Genomic DNA, 23622 nt, shown 5'->3' with positions numbered 1-23622 from the left:
CTGGGTGAGTCTCTCACATTATTTGTCCCAGAATGCGTTCAGAACCTCTCAGGTCACCCTGCTGGAAGGGACCATGGTGACCACCTACCCTGGCCTCCTGCATAATGCAAGCCAAAGATTCACAATGTGCAATGACTGTATCCAGATGAATAACTTCAGGGGGAAATAAAGGCTCTCTTTTCTAAAAGACATCCAAATGTGACTTGAAGAATTCAGCTCATCTCTTGATAAAGCTAATATAATATTAATTACAAACCTCTCAACATGTGTGTCCCTCACTTCCAGTTTTAATTCTGTCTAGTTTTGACTTCACGCCATCAAATCTTGACGCTTTTGTCTGCTAGATCCTGATGTGCTTTCATCATGTATACAAAGACCAAAGGTTTTTCTCTGGTCAGGTAGGTAATATTTTGAGGACACAAAATTAGAGAAGTGTGAGATGGCTTTGGGGCTACTTTACTTGGAGTTCAGCCAAGTAGGTACAGTTAGCTCCTTTGAAGCAAAACCTACTATTGTCAGCAAATTAGTGACCTGGCTTACTCCACCATAAAGGTACACAGAAAAACTCCCTTCCCTCCCTTTCCATCTTCCCTCTGCTAGTTGAGTTTGTTGCAGATCTCTAGGGCTTTCTTGTAGACCTGAGTCACATCATCCATGTCTGTGAGAAGGGAAAAACTGCTGTCCCCCAGACGGTTGCGATAACGCTTTAGATACTGTGGCCGTGGGCGGTTCTGAAGTCCTTCGAAGTCTTGGATCTGGAGGAAATTTTCAGCAGAGACACAGCTCCGTATCCTCTGTCTGTTTGGCCTGTTCTCTTGCAAATCCAGCAAATCAAAGGAGTCACTGGACAAAATACTGTCATCACTAATCACGCTGGAAGGGCGACTGTAACTTCGAGGTAATGCATCCCCAGGCAGGACCACTTCTTCCATGGCCTCCAGAGTTGGTGTGTCAGGGCTAATCAAAGCAGATTCAGTGCTGCTGGTAGAATACTTGCTGTTATGTTTCAAGATGCCCTTACGCCTACAGGAGTGGCTGTAAGACCCATTTCTGGATGGCTCTGTGACCCCTGGAGAAGTGTCACTGTTTACTGTCTCATTATTATTGTCCAAGAGTTCAGAAGATTCACTTCGTTCTGGAGAGGAGTAGTAGCCAGACTCCCTCTGCTGAGTTTTCTTTAAGATTCCTTTTTTTGGCATTAGTGAAGACTGCTTAGTGCCGTATTTGCCCGCTACCTCTCCCTCCACAACACTTTTAATGGCTACGCCAGTCCTACACAACTCTTGCTCCAGCTTAAAAGCAGAGGGTAACACTGGGCTGACCACTCCTTCAATGAAACCTGCACTGTGAGATCGATGTTCACTGTTGCTCCTTTTCTTCAGGATGCCTTTGGGTCTCTTGGAGGTGGGTTTGGATGCATTTTCAGCTCCCCCTTCCTGGATGGACTGTGCAATGTCATTTTCCTTTTTTGATTTTTTTAGAGACCTTTGTCTCTCTAGTGTGACTTCAGGACCTTTGGGCTTAGAAAGGCACTTTGTTTTGGTATCAGTCTCTGGTTGGAGGCCAGTAGCACGGTGATGCCAATCAATGAATCTTGCCAGCAATGGGGACTCGGAGTCCCTCATGGCATCACAGTCACAAACACTACTCTTGTAGCCCCAGTTAACCCACCAGTGGTTGGCAATGTCTTCGATAGTTGCTCGGCGTTCAGGGTTCACCATCAGCATCCATCTGATAAGACCACGAGCATCTGTGGACAAAGAACAGAATATAAAATATTTAGAATATGGGAATTCTTAGTTTTGTCCATTTAAAATGGAAGTGTGAAGGCAATCAAATGAGCAAAAATAATGCTTCTTGCAACAGGAGAAGTGAAAGAGCGCAAAGCTTTGGTCATCAGTCACTGTTGGAAAATGCATTTGAGTACTACTTCTTATAAGAAGAATATGATTCACCCTAGGAAATGTACACTGGATTATCAAAGAAATTAATATTTGTACTTTATTAGTCAGTGAATAGTTCCATATTACTGAAGGAAATCACCAACCTATCAACTCTAATAATTACCAAACTTAGAGGAAAACAAAGAGGAATTGGGATATTTTAAATGATCTACACATTATTGCTTTTGTATTTCTTTTTCCATAAACACTGTAGTCTTCTGTATATTTTTAAAGTAGATTTCCACAAAGAAAGCAAGAAGACAGAAAACTGAAACGGATGGTATACAAATGATACAAGATAAATATTAATTTAAATATAATATATACATAGATGTTTAAGGCTGGAAGGAGGCATTATAATCAATAACCCAGACTTAGCTGATGTTTTTCTGTCAGGTGACTGCTTAATGTGTTATCCTCTAAGTAGAAGTAAATGAGAACATAGTGGCATTTTGGCCTGCCTTCTTGGATAAGCGACTGCATAGCTCTGACCATTCATTTTCTCTCTGCTTGTGATACACCACAGTGTAGTTAGAGGACTGATCTGTACCAGTATGTTGTATCAGTTTACAGCTTGTCTGAACAATTCCACTTGCAATAGCTAACAGACTTTCAACTGTCATAGACCTAGTTAAAAGAGCCCATTACAGTTTCCCCAAGGCAATAAAACCTATCTGCTATAAAACTTTAATTTCAAAAGGGCTTTTGGTAAATGCCATACTCAGATGGGAACTGATAGCAGATGAAGTCAGTAGAGGAATGAGAGATTTTTTTTCTTCACCATTCTAATATGACACCAAAACATGTTGGAAAGGGCCGTGCAAACCGTCCATTCTCAACTCCTGTCAGCTCAATACATTGCCCTCACTCCTTTTTTGTACCTGAGGTCTGTGTTGGCTCACGATATTCTCCACTGCTGATCTGCCTGATGAGATTTTTGTGATCGAAGCCATCAAAGGGCATCGTTCCATAAACCAGAGTGTAAAGCAATACACCAAGGGCCCAGCTGTCAACCTGAAATACAAAGACAATGTGTGTGAAGCCCAGGAAAGCTGATCCCCACCCTTCTCCTTTCCATTAGCATCCCAAGAGCAGCATTACCTCCAGCTGCGCCTATTGATGGGCAAACCAGTATCTAACATCTGACTCATCACAGGCAAAGCAAACGAAAGCAAACCAAGGCAGCTTGAGAACTTTAAATATGGGAGAGACCCAAATGAACCCACATGTGCAAAAACACTAGCATTAAGACTAACCCTCAAGAACATTATCATCAAAGACATCCCCATACCACTACCAAAAAGCTGACCCTTCTTACCTCTGGGCCTCTGTAAGGTCTTCCATTAACTATTTCAGGGGAAGCATACAGTGGGCTTCCGCAAAAGGTCTGCAGAAACTTGTCTTTGTGATAAAGGTTGGAGAGTCCAAAATCAGCAATCTGCAAATAGAATTGCACAAGACATCTGTAGTATTAACAATATTTTAAAGAAACAGAAAACCCTTTATCAGGAAGGACTTAGCTATATTTGACCATGCTGTAGGGCAGGGATCTCAATGTGGGTAATCTCTCCAGTCCCCTTGCCAACCCATTTTTCTATGATTTTTTGACTTTTCTCTCTAAAGACCCTCCAGAGAAGGGTACTCAGGTAAAATCCTCTAGATTAGGAACAAGGATGCTTTGGTTCCATTCACAGACAGGTCACTGACTGACTGCACAACCATCAATCAGTAATTTTATCCTGGATTAATTGCTTATGCTTGCAGAGACAATCTCATACTGGAAGGCACTGGGCCTGCTGTCCACTGACTGCTCTTCATCTTGTACAATCATTAGTACCAAGGGAAAGCAATCAGAAAGTACTATCATTCTTATCTTGCACATGCAAACCAAAAGCCAAGACCTTTAAATCCAACAGGAGGAGTGAGGCAGGAGTGTTACAGGAAACTAAGCATAAGATTACAGAAGAAAGTGATTTTTTTAAATCATCTGGAACTTAAATACACTTGAAGGAGAAGGAAAGTGAGGCACTCGCTAACTCTTCCAGATTCAGGGAATCCAGCTGAGGAATCTGAGTTGTTAAGCACATAAGATGTCTGTCATGAGATAATAAACACAAATCTGGTTCCTAACTGCAAACAATGGGCCCAAATCCGGCTTTCCCAACACAAACAAAACTTCCCTTGAGACTGTTAGGAATTTTGCCCATGTAGGAATTGCAGGATCAGGTCCAAATGTTTTGTTTACTTCACTTCTCTGTTCTTGTTCCTACAAAACAAAGGCTGAGGACAGCAACACTAAATACTCCCACAACCTTTGCATTTCCTTTGTTTCTCTAGCACAAGGCAACACATCTCGGTTTTTATCTTGTTTAAAACGCAAATGCTTGTTTCCCAGAGGCACTTTTATTACTGCCCACTATCAACATAAAGCATACATAAAAGATATAAAGCACAGGCATAAAAAAGGTATTATAGCTATAAGCGACAGTAGTTTTCTCTGTGGTTTTGTCACCTTATTTGGGTCTTTTCTACCAGAAAGAAAGTAAATCACAAGAATTTTCAAGAGAAAATTCAAGAAAACACAAACTGTTTTCACAAAGAAAAGGATTTATCAGCATCATTCACTCCCGGCTTTCTAAAATGTGTCTCATCAGTGCCTCTAATACCTGTTTAATTGCAACGCCTAGTGAGCTCTTGGGAGACATAAAGTCTTTGTCTCTACTGTCTAAACTCCTACAGCTACACCTAAAAATGTCCCAGTTGAGACCAAAATGAACAAAGTTGGTAAAGTATGGACAGAAGTTCCCAATTTTCTTTCTTTACCCCCAAATAGAAATATATATACACACACCTTATAAACAGATATAGATATAGAGCTACTTTTATGTTAAAAGTATAAACTTATTTTTTCAAATATGATTTTCACAAAATTTTTTAAGTCACAGAGCAAACGTGAGATTTCACGTTTCACCCTCTCCTATTCTGATGTTCTGATTGTGTAGGTGTTCCACTGACAATTTGGACTCATAACATTCTGCTCAAAGAGGAGCTGATTCCTGTTCATTAATGTTAATTCATCTAACCATGTTCATTCATAGTTTGAATCCACTCAGTCCCCCAAACAGCGTATTATCAACCCACAGCAGAAAATTCAACCCTTAAATAAATGTGGTTGTAAAATCTTCATTGTATGGCTGGAATGTCATTGAAAACAGCTGGTGTACAATTGCAGTCTGCAAACATATTCTCATGGCTCAGATTGCACTTAATTGCCCTAAATTCCACTTTCTTATCAAGTCACCCTGCCTGGCTTGCAGGAAGTTGGTTTTAAGCCTTATGAAGTGTGCCCTGTCAATCAGAGGAAGAATGGGATCATTTCAGTGTTAAAACTTGGTGCTGGTCATTTGAGTTTTATTTTAGTTCAGGATGCAGCTAAGACAAGGACAAACACTGCACAGTGTGATTCCTTAAGAAAATACATTCCCTTAACACCATGGAATGTATAAAATGCATGTGGATGTGCATGAATATATATAAGCATACACATACCATTGTTCACACTAAGAAACTCTCAGACTTGGGCATTCATGTTTTCATTTTGACCATTCAGGAAAAGAGTATTTATGTTACAGTTCACTCCCATACTCACAGACTGATGTTTATCAGCTTTTCCCATTAAAACTGTCATGCCCCCCAAAACAAGATTAATAGAAGCCAACATTACTTCATGTTCTTGGCACTTAAATGGAACTAAGGCATCAAGTCAAAAAAACTTCCTAAATTGGGAGGAGCAGGGAAATGGACTTTTATTCCCTGCGCTTCAGGAGATGTATGTTTCATATTTACTATTAGCTATGATAGACCAGATGTAATTTATTGTTTAAGTGTGGACCATAAATTCCATGAAGTTCACACTCATGGAAGTTGTCAGTTTTACCCCACTTAAAAATCTGTCTCTTTGTACTGTAGATAGAGAAGTAATTAGGTCTCTTAAAGCAAATGAAATGTATGTGCAGTGGGTGAGACTTCCAGCAAGGTAAATCCCAATTACATATACTTACTCTGTATATATGAAACCCTCATGGGTTTTTAGTGGTTAGTTTGACTGGTGTCCCCTTACCAGCCCAAGAGAAAGTGCAGTTAGCAGGATTATGTTACTATTATACTTGCATTTTTCTCTCCTTCTATCACTTAGGGGTTGATCATACAGTTTACGTCAACCTCCGCTAGACATCTCTTTTAGGTGCAACTCCCAGCCCAGGAGCCGCCATAGGCTACTGCGAACAAGGAGGGACCCCTCCATCGCGCCAGGCTGCATGACAGATGTGTCCCTGGGGGGAGGTTGTGGCATGGGGCAGGGACATGGTAGGTGGTAGACCAGCAAGAGGCACTAATTTCCTGGCTGCTGCACTGGGCAGCAGTTTACCTCCCTGCATGTAGTTTTGGGGATTTAGGCACTAGGGGAGAGCTGCGGTGCTGCACCGGGGACACGTGGTCCTCATCAGGGCAAACTGCAGGAGCTATGGGCAAATGGAGGCAGCTACATCCTCGCCCCGCTGTTATTTCTTCTAGTAAATTCACACTTACAACGAACAAACAACTAGCAACCTCAGTCCTTTTAAAACTAATGAAGAAAAGGTGACATCACCAGAAGGCTTTTTTTTGAAGACCACCAAAAGCAGATGCCTAAAGCCAGTGCGAATCTTCTCCCAGAAAGAGCTTTCTAACTCACCAACTCAGGGCAGCTCTTTCGGCGCTTTCGGGCTGCCTTAGCCTTCCTGCCTTTCTGACCTTGCCCACCTCCAGCTGCTTTAGGATTATGATAATGATGATACTCTCTCGATGGGACAAAAATGCCAGCGAGAGGCTGCTCTGCCCCTCTGCCCTGCAGCGGGGGAGCAGCTGTACCCACTCCGGGAACCGGGGGGCAAGCGGAGGGAGCAGCTCTGGGGTACCCAGAGCTGGAGGGGGAAAGGCAGCAATTGTGGGCAGCTGAGAGGAGAATAGAGTCCATTTTAAGGTGAACTGTGCTGTTAGCACATGAAGGTGAGTAAAGAGAGGTTTGTACATGCTGCAGAAACCCTAATTCCACCACTGCGTTATTTCTTTAAACAATATGGCACCATGAAGACGGTAAGAAAGCACGTAACTTTTTTCCACCCTGGGGGGCTGCAGTGCCTTGGCAAGGATTAAGCTCTAGGTTTGTGCCCCACTGTTGACCCCCGCAGACAGGCTAGCTCGCAGGAGAAGCATTCACACTCGGGGTTTCTGCTAGACAGTTGGGTGCATATCTGGGGAGCAAGGCAAGGTACTGGTTGATTAATTGACTGGATGAACTCCTTGTACCCCACAGATTTGCATGCATGTTCAGTCTCACAAGTGTTTAAAATTCATTTTATTCCGTTGTGTTTGCTGCATTTAGGGGTTTTAAGTAATAGTTTGAAGGAAATATTACCGCATATACACCAAGTCCCTGGAAAACTTAATTATATACCACAGATCAGATAATTTTCTTCCCCTCATCACCTTCCACCTCTGGCCTGTGGGCCTGCAGAATTCTTCAAAACATGTCATTTTTTGTCAGCTTTCAGACACTAGTGTTTCCTAGTTGCTGTACTCCAACACATGACTCCATTTCCAGAGACTTTTACTCACTATCATATCTCTTAAAAAAAAAGCTGATTATGTCTCCATACACTGCTTCATGACCTTCATTTAATTAGCTAAAATTTAAGAATGGTTTCCAAGTTAGTGTGGTATCATGTAAAATGGCTTGGGGCCCCTTTAGGTCGGATAATAATTTCTAATGGATTACTTGTCCTCTTTTTTTCCCGTTCTAAAAGTACTGCTTAAGTTGCTATACATGGATCTATTTTTACAACATCTTATTTTTTCTTTGCATTACTATGACATGTTTGGTAAATCATAATGTATAGATCACTGGCTTCTTCAGAAACATGTGTTTAATTGCACATTGCACCCAAGAACAAAGGGATTCCTTTCATTTTCTTGTTCTTAAAATCAAACTGCCAATTTTTTAACAGCTTTGTAATCCACTGAATGAAATATAAATACTGGGAAAGTACAGATAAGACTATCACTCCATTTCTAGAAAACGCCTTCCACAGAGTATTTGAAGCCATCAGTCAATACCAAAACCCAAACTGCATATTTCTCTTTTTCTGCCTGAATAAACCATATATAAATACTCTCAGAATGAGGACCTGATAAATTTACTCCTAATAAATAATTTACAGCTCCATATGTGTTTCCTTGCCAACGGTTACTGTTTAGTGAAACAAAGAAAAACTGGGATATAAAATTCTGTGCAAGTAGCATAGAAACCACAGTAACATATTCAAAGCTTCAGCATCTGGAAAATAGTGGCAGTGTGCTTAACATCAAGTATTCAAAGCCGACCTTGGTCACGAGGTGTAAAAAAAGAGAGGTGGGAGAAAAAGGAAAACAATACAAAAAGTCATCTCTTGAAGTAATCCAAATTCAAACACTATTGATAGTACGATGTATGAAATTCCAACTGCTTCCCAAGCTCGGTTTTGGGAATAAATATCCTCTTGCTAATAAATAAAGACCCTCTGCAGAAAGAGTTACCAGGGGACAGCAAAGGAGCTTGCAGCCACCCACCCATGCCGAGGCAGCCTTGCCCGCTCAGAGGTCTGCCTTACGGTTTGCAGAGAAGAAACTGAGGAAAAGGTTGGAAAAACGCAAAACACCTCCATGGCAGCTTACACACAACGCAGTTCAGGAAAGGGAAGCCTTCAGGAAAAAGATGTCCAAATGATTGGAAGGGATGTGGGGAGTTGTAGCTACCCGAATTTCTTCCACAGCAGTGCCACTCGCTATGGCAGCTGAAATGCATGTGTGGTTCTGAAGCCCCTGGGTCACCTCCATGGTCCGGATGCGAACACAAAGTTACCTGTCCCTGCCCCATCCTCTCGCTCTCCTCGCAAGACGATTAGACTCCCATAAAGGAAAGAGGGGAAGGAGCAGAGCCTTCTAACAAAGTGCAGCTCCCTGGAGGCTTGGGGAAGTGATTGGTTTTGCATATGAGGACCACAGTGCGGGGATCCAGGCCACCGCAGCTAGCAAATTCCCCAAATTCCTCTTTTCTCTCAAGAATTCTCTGATTAGCTGGGAAGATAGTTTGGCGTGTAATGCGGAAAGAAAGGTCATCCTGCCTGCGGAAGCCTGTTTCGTATACAATGTCCTAGAAAGGCTCCTTTTTGTTTCCAGTGCTGCTGAGAACAGCTCGGGCTGCTGCAGCCAGTGTCCCTGTAGGAACAGGAGTGGGGAGGTTTGCTCTAACACTGGATGTTAACAGCAAAACGTCCAAGTATTGCATTGGATGGGCCTTCTGTAAAAGACTATTTTTAGAAACCACATATTTATGTGCCTTTAATCCACTAGTTGATCCAAGTTAGTTTCTGTCATCAGCGTTACACAGATGGCAGCTACCATATGTTACTTTCCATTTCCATTGCACATCAGCTTAAAATGAAGACAATCTCTCCAGCACGAAGCGCAGAAGGCAGTGCGTGCAGCCGTGTGGCTTTCAGTGGAGACAAAATAAAGATCCAGGCTATTTAGATATTTGGCTACACAGGGAGCTTCTCGATTACTTTGCTAATTAAGCAAGGATGCCCAAGCATCAGCAGAAACTCTTCGGCGTCCATCCCTCCATTTGTTTGCCCACAGACGAGCGCACCCAGCCACCTCACATCCAGCTACCCAGGGAAGAACAAAGTTGAAAATGAAACAGGTTCAGCCACCTGGGAACTACACTCATCTCTGCATTATTTATCTTTGTGCTACAGCTATTAGGAAAAAAAGAAGAAGAAGGGAAAAAAGGTCATTCCCATGCTTTCACTGGGGAGAAATGACATGGAAATGACATCACTATCTAAAGTATACGTTTGTGTCTGGAGTTCCAAGGCCATTTCCTAATGAAGCACATGTGCTTTACTAGGTTTATTTTGAAACTCTATTTGCTTATTTTCCAGCCATGATCAAAAGGACATTCAGAGTGTTCTGTAGGAGGCACTTGAACCCTGTAGACTAAGGAAGTTTTTTCCTAGCCCCAGCAGCAGCCAGCAATAATGTCATTCGTACAATAAACCCCACTGCACGAAATGCTTTGCTGTTTCCTACCGGTAAACAGATATTGCTTTGGGAATTGTTGCCCTTGGGTGGCAGGACAGGGTCTTCTCCCCCAGATTATGCAAAGTTTCATTTAGCGTGTATGACTCGTCACCAGTGGTGCTCTTTCCTCAACCTCCAAACTCCTGAGCCTCTTGCCAGATGCTGTTGCTTAGTAGCTGTTGCCATAACACTGGTTCTTCTAATACCTTGGATAAAAATTTTACAAAACATGCAAATCCATTCTGAGAAGCTGAGAAAAAGAATCCTACCTTAATATTAAAATTGTCATCAAGAAGGATGTTTTCCAACTTTAGGTCCCTGTGGACAACACCGTTCTGAAACAAGGAAGAAAAAAATGCGGGACAACATAAGAAAATATTGGGAAAATTAAAGGTGAGCTGGCAGGGTGGTCTTTGCATCTACATTTCAGGGCTGATTTCACTGTCATAACACTCACAGCCCAGTGACTAGTGACAGGCGATGTATTAGTCACTTGGTATGTGGTTAAGGGAAGAATGACTGGAATCTGTCCTCCCACAAAGCCTCTAAAACAGCAGGGGGGTGAGGGGATGGAGGGCTGTGGGGGGGGTGTCTTTTCGGAACTTAATTCCAGCCTGGATCCTGCCCCCACTGCGTGAAAGCAATATATTCTTCCCAGGCACCAGAAAACAATATCTGTCAATGACGTTAGTCCTTACAAAAGACCTCATTCCTGCAATGTGCAGCCACGTTTTTCGGAAGAGTTATAATCCTTAAAGACTGTAAATGTTAGGGATGGAAGTGAACAAGCTGGGTTTAGGTCAGAGCCTTCTTTAAAGAAATTTGGGGAAAACTGACTGCACAGGGAAGGGTGCTGCCGCTTTTCAGTGCTGCGCAGTGAGGACTTTGAAAACCTCCCTTGTTTATCAGAATTCAAGTGGAGATTAAAGTGTTTAAGAATTCAAATAAAAAATAGTGTTAGCTGCTCACTGCCTTTAGCCTCATGCAAGTTTTGGCTCTATGCAGTTGGTTCATAAGCAGGCACAAAAGGTCCATGATGACAGCCAGTCAGCTACCTTGGGTTTAATTGCTTAAATTGTCATTCTGGTGGGTACCACAATGGATAAAGTCATTAGCAAAGTGTATCTTTCTAGTGCTCCTGCTACAGCTGGAAAAGTTACTTTTGCCTATCCAGAATGAGTACATGCTAAAGCTCATACATGAACACTCATACCTTTCTTTTGGCTTTTTTCTTTCATATATTTTATCTCCTATTCTAAAGTTGTTCACTTGCATATTCAAATTGCAAACTATCATTCGTTTAAATATATTAATGTTGTAGAAGTTCTATGGGATGCCTCTTCTAGCTAATGTTAATTTTCTTTTTTTTTAATGTCAGGAGAATTATTTCCAAGGCAAAAATGCAATGTAGGGCTAATATAAGGGAGTGGCTGGTATCTACCATAACACAGGAAAAGATCCTTAGTCATTAAAAACAGGCAGTGAACTACTGTAGCACTTTTAATGAAGATCTCCTGTTGCACTGATATAATCACATGCTGTGATACTTAATAATGAATGCTGTTACCTCAGACATGCTTTGAAATATATGTCACTAATCAGCCTTCAAATAGCATTTTTAATAGCAAATCCTTTGCTCACCTTGTGGCAGTAATGTACAGCAGAGACTATTTGTCGAAAGAAGTGTCTTGTCTCTCTTTCGCTTAATCGCCGCCTCTCACTGATGTAATCATACAATTCTCCTTTACTTGCATACTCCATGATGATCACAATCTTATCTTTATTTTCAAACACTGCACAGAATAAAAGAAAAGAAAAGACACCACAGTTGAGTCAATACATTTGGAAACTGACACTTTGAAGAGTGAAGAAGACTCGGGATGACTAAACACATCCTGTATCACAACTGCAGCCTGGACAGATGTACCACCAACTACCCCACTGCAAAAAGCAAGTTCCAAAGCTAATTTTTCCAGAGGAAGATTACAACGTTTCAGACCAAGAGAAGGAAGTTGAGGCTATCTTCACCTTCATATGGCTACATGAAAGAAGCTCTTTGCCTCTATAATATGGGGTCACAGGATGGCAAAGTCAACTTGATCCTAATGCGGTAAAGTGGACATTTGTGCCAGCAACACCTGAATACTAACCCCCACCCCAGCAGGGGCTGCCTTTTGCCAGTAGTCCTCCTGAGATGAGAGGACAGGGAAGAGGAGCTCTCACATCATTTGGAAAGGGCTAACAGAAGGCAGAATAAACTCTGTCTTCAAGGACTGGTTGATACAAGATTGCTGTTTGGCTTATAATGACTGTTGGTTGGCTTTCACCTACCATCAAAATCCAACAAGTGAATGGATGTGTCCTCTTCCAGCCCAACTCTGTGCAACAGCATGGTGGGCATGGACACTTGAGCTAGCAGTGGCTGCAACATCTCTGTACAGCTCTTGTCAGCATGGCTCTGCACCCCATCTCATGCACCCAACTCATTCTGAAATTTATTTATCTCCTGCCTCCACCAAATGTCCCACTGCATGCTGTAGATACGTGTTTTGCCGCTTTCACAGAGCCAGAAGCAACACGCAACTCCCACACATAAGCAATGCAAGGAACATTCATCTAATACATGTCACAACTTGACTGTTCTTTCGGGCTGCGGGTACTCTGTGCCACATACTGTCAAGGACTTCACTGGAAGTTGCAGATAACTAAACATTTAATCTAGTAAAGCAGGCTGTGAGAAGTCTCAAATTGCCATAATGCCCTGGCTGCTAAACAGTTTTTCCCTTCTGACACTGAAAATCCACTGCAACCCACTGGAAACTTCCTGCACCTGCCATAAATAAACCGCTGCTCATATTAAAACATGGTGATTTTCCTTTTTTTTTTATCTGTGGCAGCAGCCTGCTGAAGCTAGATCACGCTGGCAGCAAAGCATCTGCAAATTAATGAGGTTACAGGGGTTATTACAAACGGATGCTAGTTTTGACCAGCCCTACTGGAATGATGCCTTCCTATATCTCTTTAGCAAAGTTCAGACAGTCGTCCTTAGTGTTTAAAAAACAAAAACAAAACCAAAAACAACTCCAACAAAAAGCCCCCCAAACAAACAAACAAAAAAACACTTCAGCTTTTGCAATGAAATGTGAAGCTGCCTCTCTCAACAAGCAGCTATTTGCTGCTCTTAGGTTTTGTCTCATGTCCTCTCACACCTTGTCACTCAACTCCACAAGCCAAGCCTCTGCAGTTCCCTTTAACACCCCTGAACCCCAGCCAAACAGCTCTGATAAAAGGGAGAGCAAACAGCCAGATAAAATTGGCTGCTTACTTGTCTGCTGGCCTCGCTGTACCCCGAAGCAGAGGCTCCTGCCAGTGCTTACATCCTATGTGCATCCTCATCAGCAATAAACTTCGGAAACTGGAAGAGTCGTCTCTGGATGGATTATACTTACAGTATCCTCTCCAAGAATGACAGACTGATATTGTCTGGGAAAAACTGAACATGCCCTGTGTCATATAGGGAAGTGCTCTGACTTGTTACCAGTAAAGCAGCAATGCACACATTCGATTCTCTAAGGTTGGAAAGGCTTGTTAGATACAGGATTGTTTAGGAAGGCAAAAGGAAATAGTTTCAGTAAGCTGAGACAAATTACTAAAAATGCTCTTAATTAAGAGATTTAATTTAAAACAAACCAACAAGCAAGGGGAAAAAAAACCCCAAAACAATCTCCAGTCCTCTGAGTTAGGGGTTATTATATCATGCAGATACAGCTGCAGTCGCCACATGGCACCAATGATCTCGGTGGACTCTCATGGAAGCGCATACTCCAAGCGGTACCAGCTGAGGACCGCCCTGAGCTCAGGGGGACATTTGCCCCACCAGAGGGGCACAGATGGGGCGAAGGGGCCCTCGGCTTCTCCCACTCAGCTCCCCCAACCGCCGATGCCCTGCCAGGTGTTCAGTGCTGATGATGACAATAACAGCCCTGCTACGATGGAGCATTCTTCCAGACTCTGTTTTTACTAAAGTTTTGCCTTCATCACGCAGTCATGAGAGCTTTCTCAAATAATCCTTGATGTTCTGAATTTTTAAATTCCAAAGTCTAATTTTTCTGGACGAAATTTTGCCATATTAATACAAGTCCTGATCCAGATATATTTTCCTGCGTTTCTACAGAAATGAAGTGGTTTGGAGGAATGTGCATTTAAAGGTACTTTCCATTTCAGATTTTCTCTTATGCCCTCTAGGAAACTGAGATAATACCTTAAAATTGAATTTAGGAAATCATAAATCACTGTTCCAAATTTTGAATTTTTGACACAAAAGTGCACTAGAACCAATGAGAATAGAAGCATCCAAATAACTAGTATTCGGGTTTCAGTTTACCAGCACACTCAGTATAAATCGGCACATTCTTTTTCTTCATGCGGGAGCACTGTGAGAAGGTCACTACCCTTGGATTTAGATGACATTACAGAGGTCTCCTCAGCATCATCATAGCTGAACGATTACAGAGTTAAACAGCAATTTATCTCTTCACCAAAGAGCAGACATAAATGGAGAATCTTTTTTTTTTTCCCCCAGGGAGGTGGGAGGTATTTTTTAAAACTGCATCATTTCAGTTCAGAGCAATTCCATCGTATCAGCCAAATCTCATGAGAGGGCACGCAGCTACTTTCCTGTAGAGAGGGAACCGAACAGTAGACAGAAACGTCTTAAATGAGAGCTGCCACTAAAGGAGTGGAAAGGCAGTAGGATATATGGCTATACACACACACACAATGTTAAAGAGGAATTCAGTGGTCACAACTATCAGGCACGTGACAAGGTGGTATTCTGGCAAGTCTCAAGACCATCAGCCATGTACACCACGGACTTTCACAGTAGTAGTTAGGATGCCAGGCGGGCTTCATACAGACACTTATGAATTTCTCTTCTGAGCACAGTATGTAGTTTTATAAACATATGCTCCAAGAAACCATTGTGGCCAATGGCTGGGGGATGAGAGGAGGGCATTAATTAAAGGCTGGATTGACTTACTGCAAATAATAATGAGGTAATAAATATACTGCCCTGTTAACACCTGGGCTGTAACCTGCAGGCTGATGACAGATGCATTGCCTCCATATAGCTTCTGGGACCGCTTGGTTCACGCTTTGTTTTTGTTGCGGATGATTTATCACCTGCCATCCTACTGCGTATTTGTTCTGAAACTCACCCTGCCTAGAAGTGTGCCTGAACCCTGGCTGCAGCTACTGCCGATGGAGAAGCACGGCTTCAGCAGGGTGCTGTGCCCCAGGAACATCCCGCAGCTCGCTATTGATGGGACAACCATGTCACACAAGTCTGCTCTGCAACCCTGGCCAAGGTCAAGGGAAGGAGGGAGGTTATGCATAAGAAAGGTGAGGCTGCTCTTGCTTTTTCAAACCATCGATACTCTGCAAACAGTTGGCCAAATAAGTGGAGAACTGTGAGTATCAACACCCAGACATGGTAGCAGGAGAGATGGTCTGTCAATCACAAATCAAGTGATGGGGGTTGCTTAGATACGAGGCATGAGCTCCATGTATTAGAGGATGCAGCAGCAGGAGAAATGCTTGCTACAAACTGCGTGTCATTTATTTCTGAACCACTGTGTTTATTTCCACCTCTGCTCTGACAGAGCTGCAGCAAGACCTTGGTGTGGTGGAGGGGCTGCTGCACTACTTCAGCCATAGTAGTCAAGTGGTGCAGGGCAGTGGTTGCAAAATGAGAGTACTCCTGATTGCAGACAGAGCCTGCAGGATGAAGGATTGACTTCTGAGATGGCTACACTTCCACCTGGCCACAGGAAAGGAGGGAGGGACAGCACTGTGAGAGCACATCAGGAACCAGGGAGCAGGAACGTGATGTATCACAAGGTGCTAGGAACAACATGACTGTATCCCCAGGAGATGAGCAACAGTACTGTGTTAATGTACATAAGACATGGGTCACAGCAACGTGGAGAAACAGCATTTTCCAGTGGGCTACAAGCTTGCTTGTGCTTGGTCTGTTCACCCCAAGAGTCTTAGCAGAGGCTAAGAGCAGCACTCTACCCGAGAAGCAAAGGATGCTTAAGATGCAGTGGTCAAAGAAAGATTTCTTACATCTTTTCTTTAAACTCCCCCCTTAACTCTAACACATTTGTTTGTTTTTTAAGTGACAGAAAGTTCTATACTTCTAGACGGGTAATTGAAACCAAATCTGCTGGCTTCAGAGCTCACTGAAGAATATAAATGTGAAACTGGGAAAGAACTTCACTTCTCACTACCAAAGACTGTATCTGAGACAAAGTACATTTTGTAACATCAACAATCTCTTTCACAGGCTGTTCTACTATAGCAGTAATTCTTGGATATAATCTCTCCACTTATTTATATTTAGAGGCCATGAAATGATGAACTCAGCTTCTATCTACAGCTTTCCATTTTCCAAATAGCACTGGTTGCGTAGGGACCTCCTGCTGATCAGCACTCTTCTTTTCAACCCTACTGCTAAATTCTTCCCTTTAGCTACACTGAAGTCACCTCCACTGAAACTCCATGGGACAAGTTTAACAGTGGATGAACATACTCACTATCCCTCTTAAATGCACTCTAGAAGTGTTGAAAGCCCACATGGACATGGTTTTGCAAACATCAGTCAGAAAGACTTAATAGTACGTTGCGCACCTCTCTATTAGGACAGTTCGCTTTGGACTTATTTACTACCAAATTCAGACAGCAAAACAAAGCAGAAGGCTTTTGCCCTTCCTCCAAGCTTACAGGATGCTAAAGTCAGAGTGAGTGCCAAGGGGGGTGGATTTTTTTTTTTGCTCCCTTAATGGACTACCTCCTTGTGGGCTGATTCCATTTGGTTTACATGTAACCCTGGGGTAAGGATTTTAGTTTGTTAGTTTAAGAGGGGCGGTCAATCTCTTTGCACTGGAACCATTTGAATTCTCCTCATGCCTTTGCTCTCTATCAGAGCAATCTCCTAAATTAGTTCCAGTATGTTGACATTCCTTCCATCTGGTGTCTTTCCATTCAGCGGTATTTTTATTACTCTCCTAACAGCCGCAGACAGAAGTACCTTTCCACTGCTACAAAATGCTCTTTTATTAAAGGTCAGCCAAATCAAAAGAACAAGCGAGTTTGTTTTTAATTTTGGAGATGCAGACTAGAATAACCTTTTCATTCAGAAAAGTTGTGTATGACCCAATTACCTCACTTGTGTAATAAGGCTTGAATTATTCTTCAAAAAGACATGTGAGTACTGAAAAGTGTTTTTTACCTTAAAAATTCCCGATATGTCTTCTGTGTTCTTGAATGCTTTGAAAGCTTTACAGCCCCTTGGCATTATTATTATTACTATTACTATTATTATTACTGTTATTATTACTATTATTATTATTACTTTTTTTAATAGAGTATACAGCAAATATGAAAATATCCGAGCTCCAATGCAGAAAACCACTTGTATGCATATGCATACATTTATGCATATGCTTAATTATAATTGAAGATAGTAAGATACAAAGTATGTGTTTTAAAGCTAAGCTTGTGTTAAATTGTCTTCCTGAATTACGGCCTTATTGAGCTGAACTGCATCCCCTCTTAAAGGAATTTAGTTAAGATCCTGCAATAACCATTTTAAATCAGACATCATGCTAGAATTTACTCCCCAGTGAGGAGATTAAATCAGAACAAGAACCGTTATCCTTGCCGAGGTTGTTTCTCAGAGAATGAGACTGAGGATATGCAGATTTTGATGGTCTACTCTTTAAAAAGGAAGGAAAAATGAGAGTTGGTAATTCAGCCACAATAACATGTCACACTAATTGTCTTTTGTTTCAGCAAAGAATACAAAAGCTAAATCCCCTTTTTTAAAAATTATTATTACAAACTGCTAAGGAACTTCAGACAAGCAAACATTTACATTGCAGTGGGAGGACTGTATAAATCAAAAGATAGAAATAAATTTCATCACTGCTTGCAATCATTTTAACATCTGAATCAGACGTGCCAGTGATCTCATGTATCTGAGTTCATGTCATGTCCAACAAAGTGTTGTTCAGGCAATCGCCCCGAATGAGAGGAAATTCATAAAGGTGAGGTATGGTAACTAAAGAGTTAAGTTTGTTTATACTTGTTTCATTACTATTGCCAGACTCTCAAAATATTACTTGATGTTCTTGGACATTATCAACTGAAAACAATGGCTATAAAGCACTCAAAGGTCAAAAGCCTATATAATTAGAGGAAATCAATTAGAAATGTGGTTAAATAGTGTCACTGCTGAAGTACTTTCTCTTGGATAAATAAAAAAAAAAGAATCATTCATGCTTTCCAACTTCCATCATTCTTGTTTAAAGCCCAGTTGCGACACTTTAAGAGACTTTTGACTTTTTCAGGTGTTTTGCACACAGAAGGGATGAAGTCATTAAGCACTGAAGTTCGTTTTGATTATGTCTGAAAACCAGGATTGCCTCCCCAGCACTGTCAGCCTGAGACACCTAACTCTGTTCTGCCCATGCACAAACCCGACGACGGTGTGAGCGGCCACCTCGGTCCCCAGCTGCCTGCCCCACCAGGGGTGCACACTGCAGCCGGTGGAGGGGGACACCTGCCTGAGCTGGCACTGCTGGAGGGGGGACGCAGTTTGTCAGGAATGGCTCACGTCCATGCGCCTCGCTGGCTGCCAGCCGGGCAGATTTTTGGCAACGCAGCTGCTTTCACTGACGACATGGTGACTTGACTGACAAAACTCAGAAGTTGTGAGAAGCTGACAGAAGCCTTCGGGGAGACCTTATTGCAGCCTTCCAGTACTCAAAGGGGGCCTATAAGAAAGATGGGGACAGACTTTTTAGCAGGGCCTGTAGCAACAGGACAAGGGGTAATGGCTTTAAACTAAAAGAGGGCAGATTTAGACTAGATCTACGGAAGACATTTTTCACAATGAGGGTGGTTGAACACTGGCCCAGGTTGCCCAGAGAGGTGGTAGATGCCCCATCCTTGGAAACATTCCAGGTCAGGTTGGATGGGGCTCTGAGCAACCTGATCTAGTTGAAGATGTCCCTGCTTATGGCAGGAGGGTTGGGCTGGATGACCTTTAAAGGTCCCTCACAACCCAAACTATCTATCATTCTATGATTCTATGAACTCAAGGAGCCCTGCACGGGAGACAGGCCTATGTGTGTTTGAAACACCAAGCGTGCATTTGCTTTTTGTTACATGAAGTCTGGCACAAAGTATTTGGCAAGCAAGATGAATATTGTGAAATACTATGCCACCATCATTACACACTGTCAGATCTTCTTCCATTGCCTTTGGGATTTGAAAGTACAGAAGAGCTGAACCAGTCTCCTGATTAACCAAAGCATGTAACCTAGCTCAAGTCACTGTGGAATGGCAGATACATGACAGAGAATCTCTGTGCTTTTTCTTAAAAGTACCAAAAATGGAACCGAAAACAAAAGTGAGGAGTTCCTCTTACATGGGAAATCCATTTTTTGCATCTTGTTGCTGTGAAGGGTCCAGCACTGTTCTAAGCATCCCGTCCCCAATCCAGCAAAGCGCTTCAGCACATCTTTTCCTTCACTTACTCGTTCATGTTAATGCCACTGTGTTCCATGGGCACCAAACTGTAATCCTAACATTTATTCATTCTTCAGGGAATATCTTCGCTAAACTGTTTCTACAAACACGTTAGTTAATCTGTTCATTTTTAAGTGCATTTTGCAAATGGGTGGACTTTTACGTATGGTTATGCTGACCAAAGACAACTCTTCCAGCACAGAAACACTCATGTAAACACTGCATTTCACACTACAAAGACTCAAGAACTCAGTCCTGAATGTACGAAGTCTAACTTCACTCTCATGATTGGTCCAACACATGTTTAAATGTTTGCAGAGTAAGTCCTTATGCGCTTTCCCTGGTTTTACTTTATAAAGTATTGCCAGATGAGATAGACTGCGCACTCAGGCTACCCTTGGAAAAATATGTTAGCTCTCAAAGGCTTTATTATCAAATCCTGGAGTTTTCAAGGCAAAAAAGAAATAGGGCAGGGAAAGGGCGGGAGGGGGAGCGGAGACAGACAGATGAATGGACAGAGTCATTATTCTATAAATTAAAATTTATGTGCTGAAATCAGAAGACAGCTAGAAAAGCCAGCTTCATTTATCCAGTCCCTTTCAAGGAGTTTAAAGTCACTTGAAAGAGCACTTCCCTCGCAGCCGTGCTCGACAGATTGCCAATTACAGCCCTGCTGAGAGGATGGAATTTCTTTGGAGTCATAACTGTATATCTGCCCTCGCAGTAACGGGCAAGGTACGTGCCTTTTGATTAGAATACCAAAAATATCTCTAAACTGGAAAGCTTTGTTTCCACACATCTGAATTTGCTGAGTATCAAAAAAAAAGATAAGCTTGTGTTTACATCCAGTTGACAAATTCAGAGGTTAATTGCTTCTAAAGGCAAGGTCAAAAGGATACCTAAACAAGGATCCTACTTAAGGAAAACACATGTTTGTAAATGCAATATGAAGAGCTTTCAAAGATATTACGGGGAGATACAGCATTGTCCATGCTAGCTAGATCTGTGCAACCTGGCACCTACAGAAAGCACTGTCAGATGTGCACTGGCAGTCTGAAAACCTACAGTAAAACTTGGTGACAGAGGAGAAAGTATCTGTGCGGTGGCTTCAGTTTAAAAGTTAAGCATCTGATGTAAGTTAGTCAGCTAAACTCCATCTATAGCCAACATGAGCCTCCAGCATGTCCTTTCTCCCACCTATCTGCAAAAAAATATCTCCCAGGAGGGAGCAAACCACCTTGTGTAGATGCTGATCTCACTTGACTAGAGAGGGGAACTAGACTTCTAGTGTACACCAACTGCCTAAATGTTGGATAGCTTAAATTTGGTGACATTAAGCCCACCTCTGAGGATTGAGTAACTTCAACATTTTGTGTCAGAGAGTAGCAATGTTATCACTCTTTATGCATCAGAAGGAATAGCCATGAGTTTAAAATCTGACTTCAAGAGGATAGAAATACTTCAGTCCTAGATGTAGTCCCTTAACAAGTACTCTTCCGCTTAAAATGAAGCACTTGCTTAAGGATCTTTGAGCTCGCATCTTTACCTCTGGGCAGTACGTAATTGCTCCTCTGGATTCAGCTGCGCAACCACACATCTTCCCAATGCTACAATATCGAAGTTACAGCGTTAGCTGCTAAAGGCCAGATACTGACTCTGACTGCTTGGAAAGGCTGGAAGAGCTGTATTGCTGCTATAGCTCTGCTCTATGTAACTCCTTCCAAAGGACTACAGTCCAACCAAGAAGCTGACTTCCACTGCCCATCCCTTCAGGCCAGGAATTAAACATAAGAAGCCAATGAAAGACTGCTCTGCTTTCGAGAAAACGAAAAGGAAACGAACCAGTAACAGAATGGAAAACTTCCCAGAAATGAGAAAAAAAACTGCCTCCAGGTTTGTCGCTGCAAAGCACTGCTGCTGGCTGACAGACCACAACATCACCTGCTGTAGACGCTCGCCTCCTGGACAGGACGAACCCTCCATTGCGGAGCTTGACTGGCTCTGCTGCAGAAGCACTGCTCCTCCCTCCACGGGGCCAGAGGGGAGTTTTGCTCCCACAGGACTTCATTGTCTGCTTCTTAAAAATGCTGTAATCTTTTTAATTTTTACAAATGTTTTAACTCAGTAAAAACTATTTAAAGTAAGGACAAGAAGGGCAATTGGTCAAAGGACCGCAGCATGCTTAATCTTTTGTCTTTCTGAGTTCCCGTGCACACTTGAAATAACTTTTGTTCCATTTGCAACCCACATGCTGACACAGCATCCCTCCCCTTTTCTGTTCCCAGATCCTGTTATGAGTTTATTCAATAAAAAGACAGATATTCATCTCTTTTCAAGTACAAGAACATGCTTTTGAATAACTCAATATGCGATACTGTAACAGTACTCCAAGCCAGCTCGTTTTAATCAGTTGTATCAACTTTCAGAGCGAAGCTGCCATATACGTATCATCACCTTGCACGTCTACCTCATGGGTATGTAAATATGAAGGACTAAATTCAGGCTGTCTGTTCTGCGCACAGGAAAAGAGGTGATCCCCGGGGATGAGGCTGCCCAACCCAGGTTCCTCTGAACCTCTGGAACCCACACCCCAGGTTCACTATGCGGCAAGCAGACTTCTTGGACAGTGTCTTTTAGCACGTACCCGGCCTGAAAATCCCAGCTAGAGTTGGGATGTTACTCGAGGAAGGAAGGAAGGAGGAGGAGATTTTACTACAGAGTGACACTCTATAAATACATAAACAAACAAACAGGCATATCAGGGAGGAATGCCCCTGGCTTCCTGCTCCTCACTGTCAGACCAGGGAGCAGCTCCCAGAGGCAAGAATGAGCAGGCTTCCCAGCTGTGTCCCAGGAAGAAAGGAGTTAGAGGGGGAAGACAGGATGAGGAACCAGGAACAATAAGACAGCGACCAGACCGACAGGAAATTGTGCAGGGGTGGGCAGGAAGCGGACGCTGGGATTCAGGGGAAAAAAAACAGCGGTGACAGAACCAGCAAGACTAACCGGCAGGTAAGGGAGGACCAAAGGCCTAGAGCAGACAAGACTGGTCTTGTGCAGTCCAGAGAAAATAAAGCATACAAGGACTGGTTTAGAGGCCGGGGACATAAGCAAGTATCAGGCTGGTGCGTGAGTGCGGGTGAAATTAAACTGAACTGTCCAACGGGAGCAAGGAGATGATGATTGTGATACGTGCAACAATTTCCCACCTGCCTTGGACACAGCGCTGGAAGTCACACATGAAGAAGCTCCTCCAGGCAAAGGGTTATGCATCTGTGAAACACTGGTGGTTCAAAGGGAAGGTAGTGCTCAAACCAGTCTCTTTGGTAAGGGATGGGTTACACTAGGAGTAGGGGTTTGATTGGTGCATGCTCTCAAGAAACATGAAGAACAAGAACATAACAGAGCAGTCAGGGAGGAGAATCGCATTCACTAACCTTCATATATGGTGATGATATGAGGGTGGCTGAGGGATGACATGATCTCAATCTCCCGTCTGATGTGAACCATATCTTGCTCATCCTTAATTTTGTCCTTACGAATGGATTTTATTGCAACCTATAAATTCAGGAAATCAAGCATTATTCTTGGAACTGAACAGATGCATATAATCCATTAAAGAGAGTTCAAAAAATAAATACACGTTAGATGTTGGCAGAACGTGGAATGACCAAAACAAAGACTTAAAATACAAACCTCCATGCCCCAGCTCCTTCATTTTAGAGCAATAAATACACTGTCGTTACAGTAAAGGGTGACATGAAGTTTTAGGGTCTTCAGGTCTTAGGACTTCACTGAAGGAGAACACAGCATCTTTTGGAAGGATCTCTGTGATCTGTGACTTCAGAGACAATTTCTCTGAAATAAGGCTGAGATCTCTGACGGAACAGAGGCAGGGAATCCAGGGTGCCAATTAAAAATTTGT

General features: G+C 42.6%; 1 protein-coding gene across 1 annotated transcript; it reads right to left on the bottom strand.

Annotated features, from left to right (window-relative positions):
• Positions 1 to 596: 596 nt before the first annotated feature.
• Positions 597 to 23250, bottom strand: NUAK1 (NUAK family, SNF1-like kinase, 1). Its single transcript, XM_010290202.1, has 6 exons — positions 23135 to 23250; positions 11745 to 11896; positions 10373 to 10438; positions 3262 to 3381; positions 2825 to 2957; positions 597 to 1750 (listed from the first exon to the last, which is right to left on the bottom strand). Exons 1-6 carry the CDS (start codon positions 23205 to 23207, stop codon positions 597 to 599), a joined length of 1698 nt encoding a protein of 565 aa, XP_010288504.1. The 5' UTR covers positions 23208 to 23250.
• Positions 23251 to 23622: the final 372 nt, after the last annotated feature.

The sequence above is a fragment of the Phaethon lepturus genome, unplaced genomic scaffold (assembly GCF_000687285.1).
Source record: "Phaethon lepturus isolate BGI_N335 unplaced genomic scaffold, ASM68728v1 scaffold45626, whole genome shotgun sequence".
In the NCBI taxonomy this organism is placed as follows: Eukaryota; Metazoa; Chordata; class Aves; order Phaethontiformes; family Phaethontidae; genus Phaethon; species Phaethon lepturus.
Note: the sequence above shows the minus strand (reverse complement) of the source record. Positions and strands in the feature narration are given on the sequence as shown.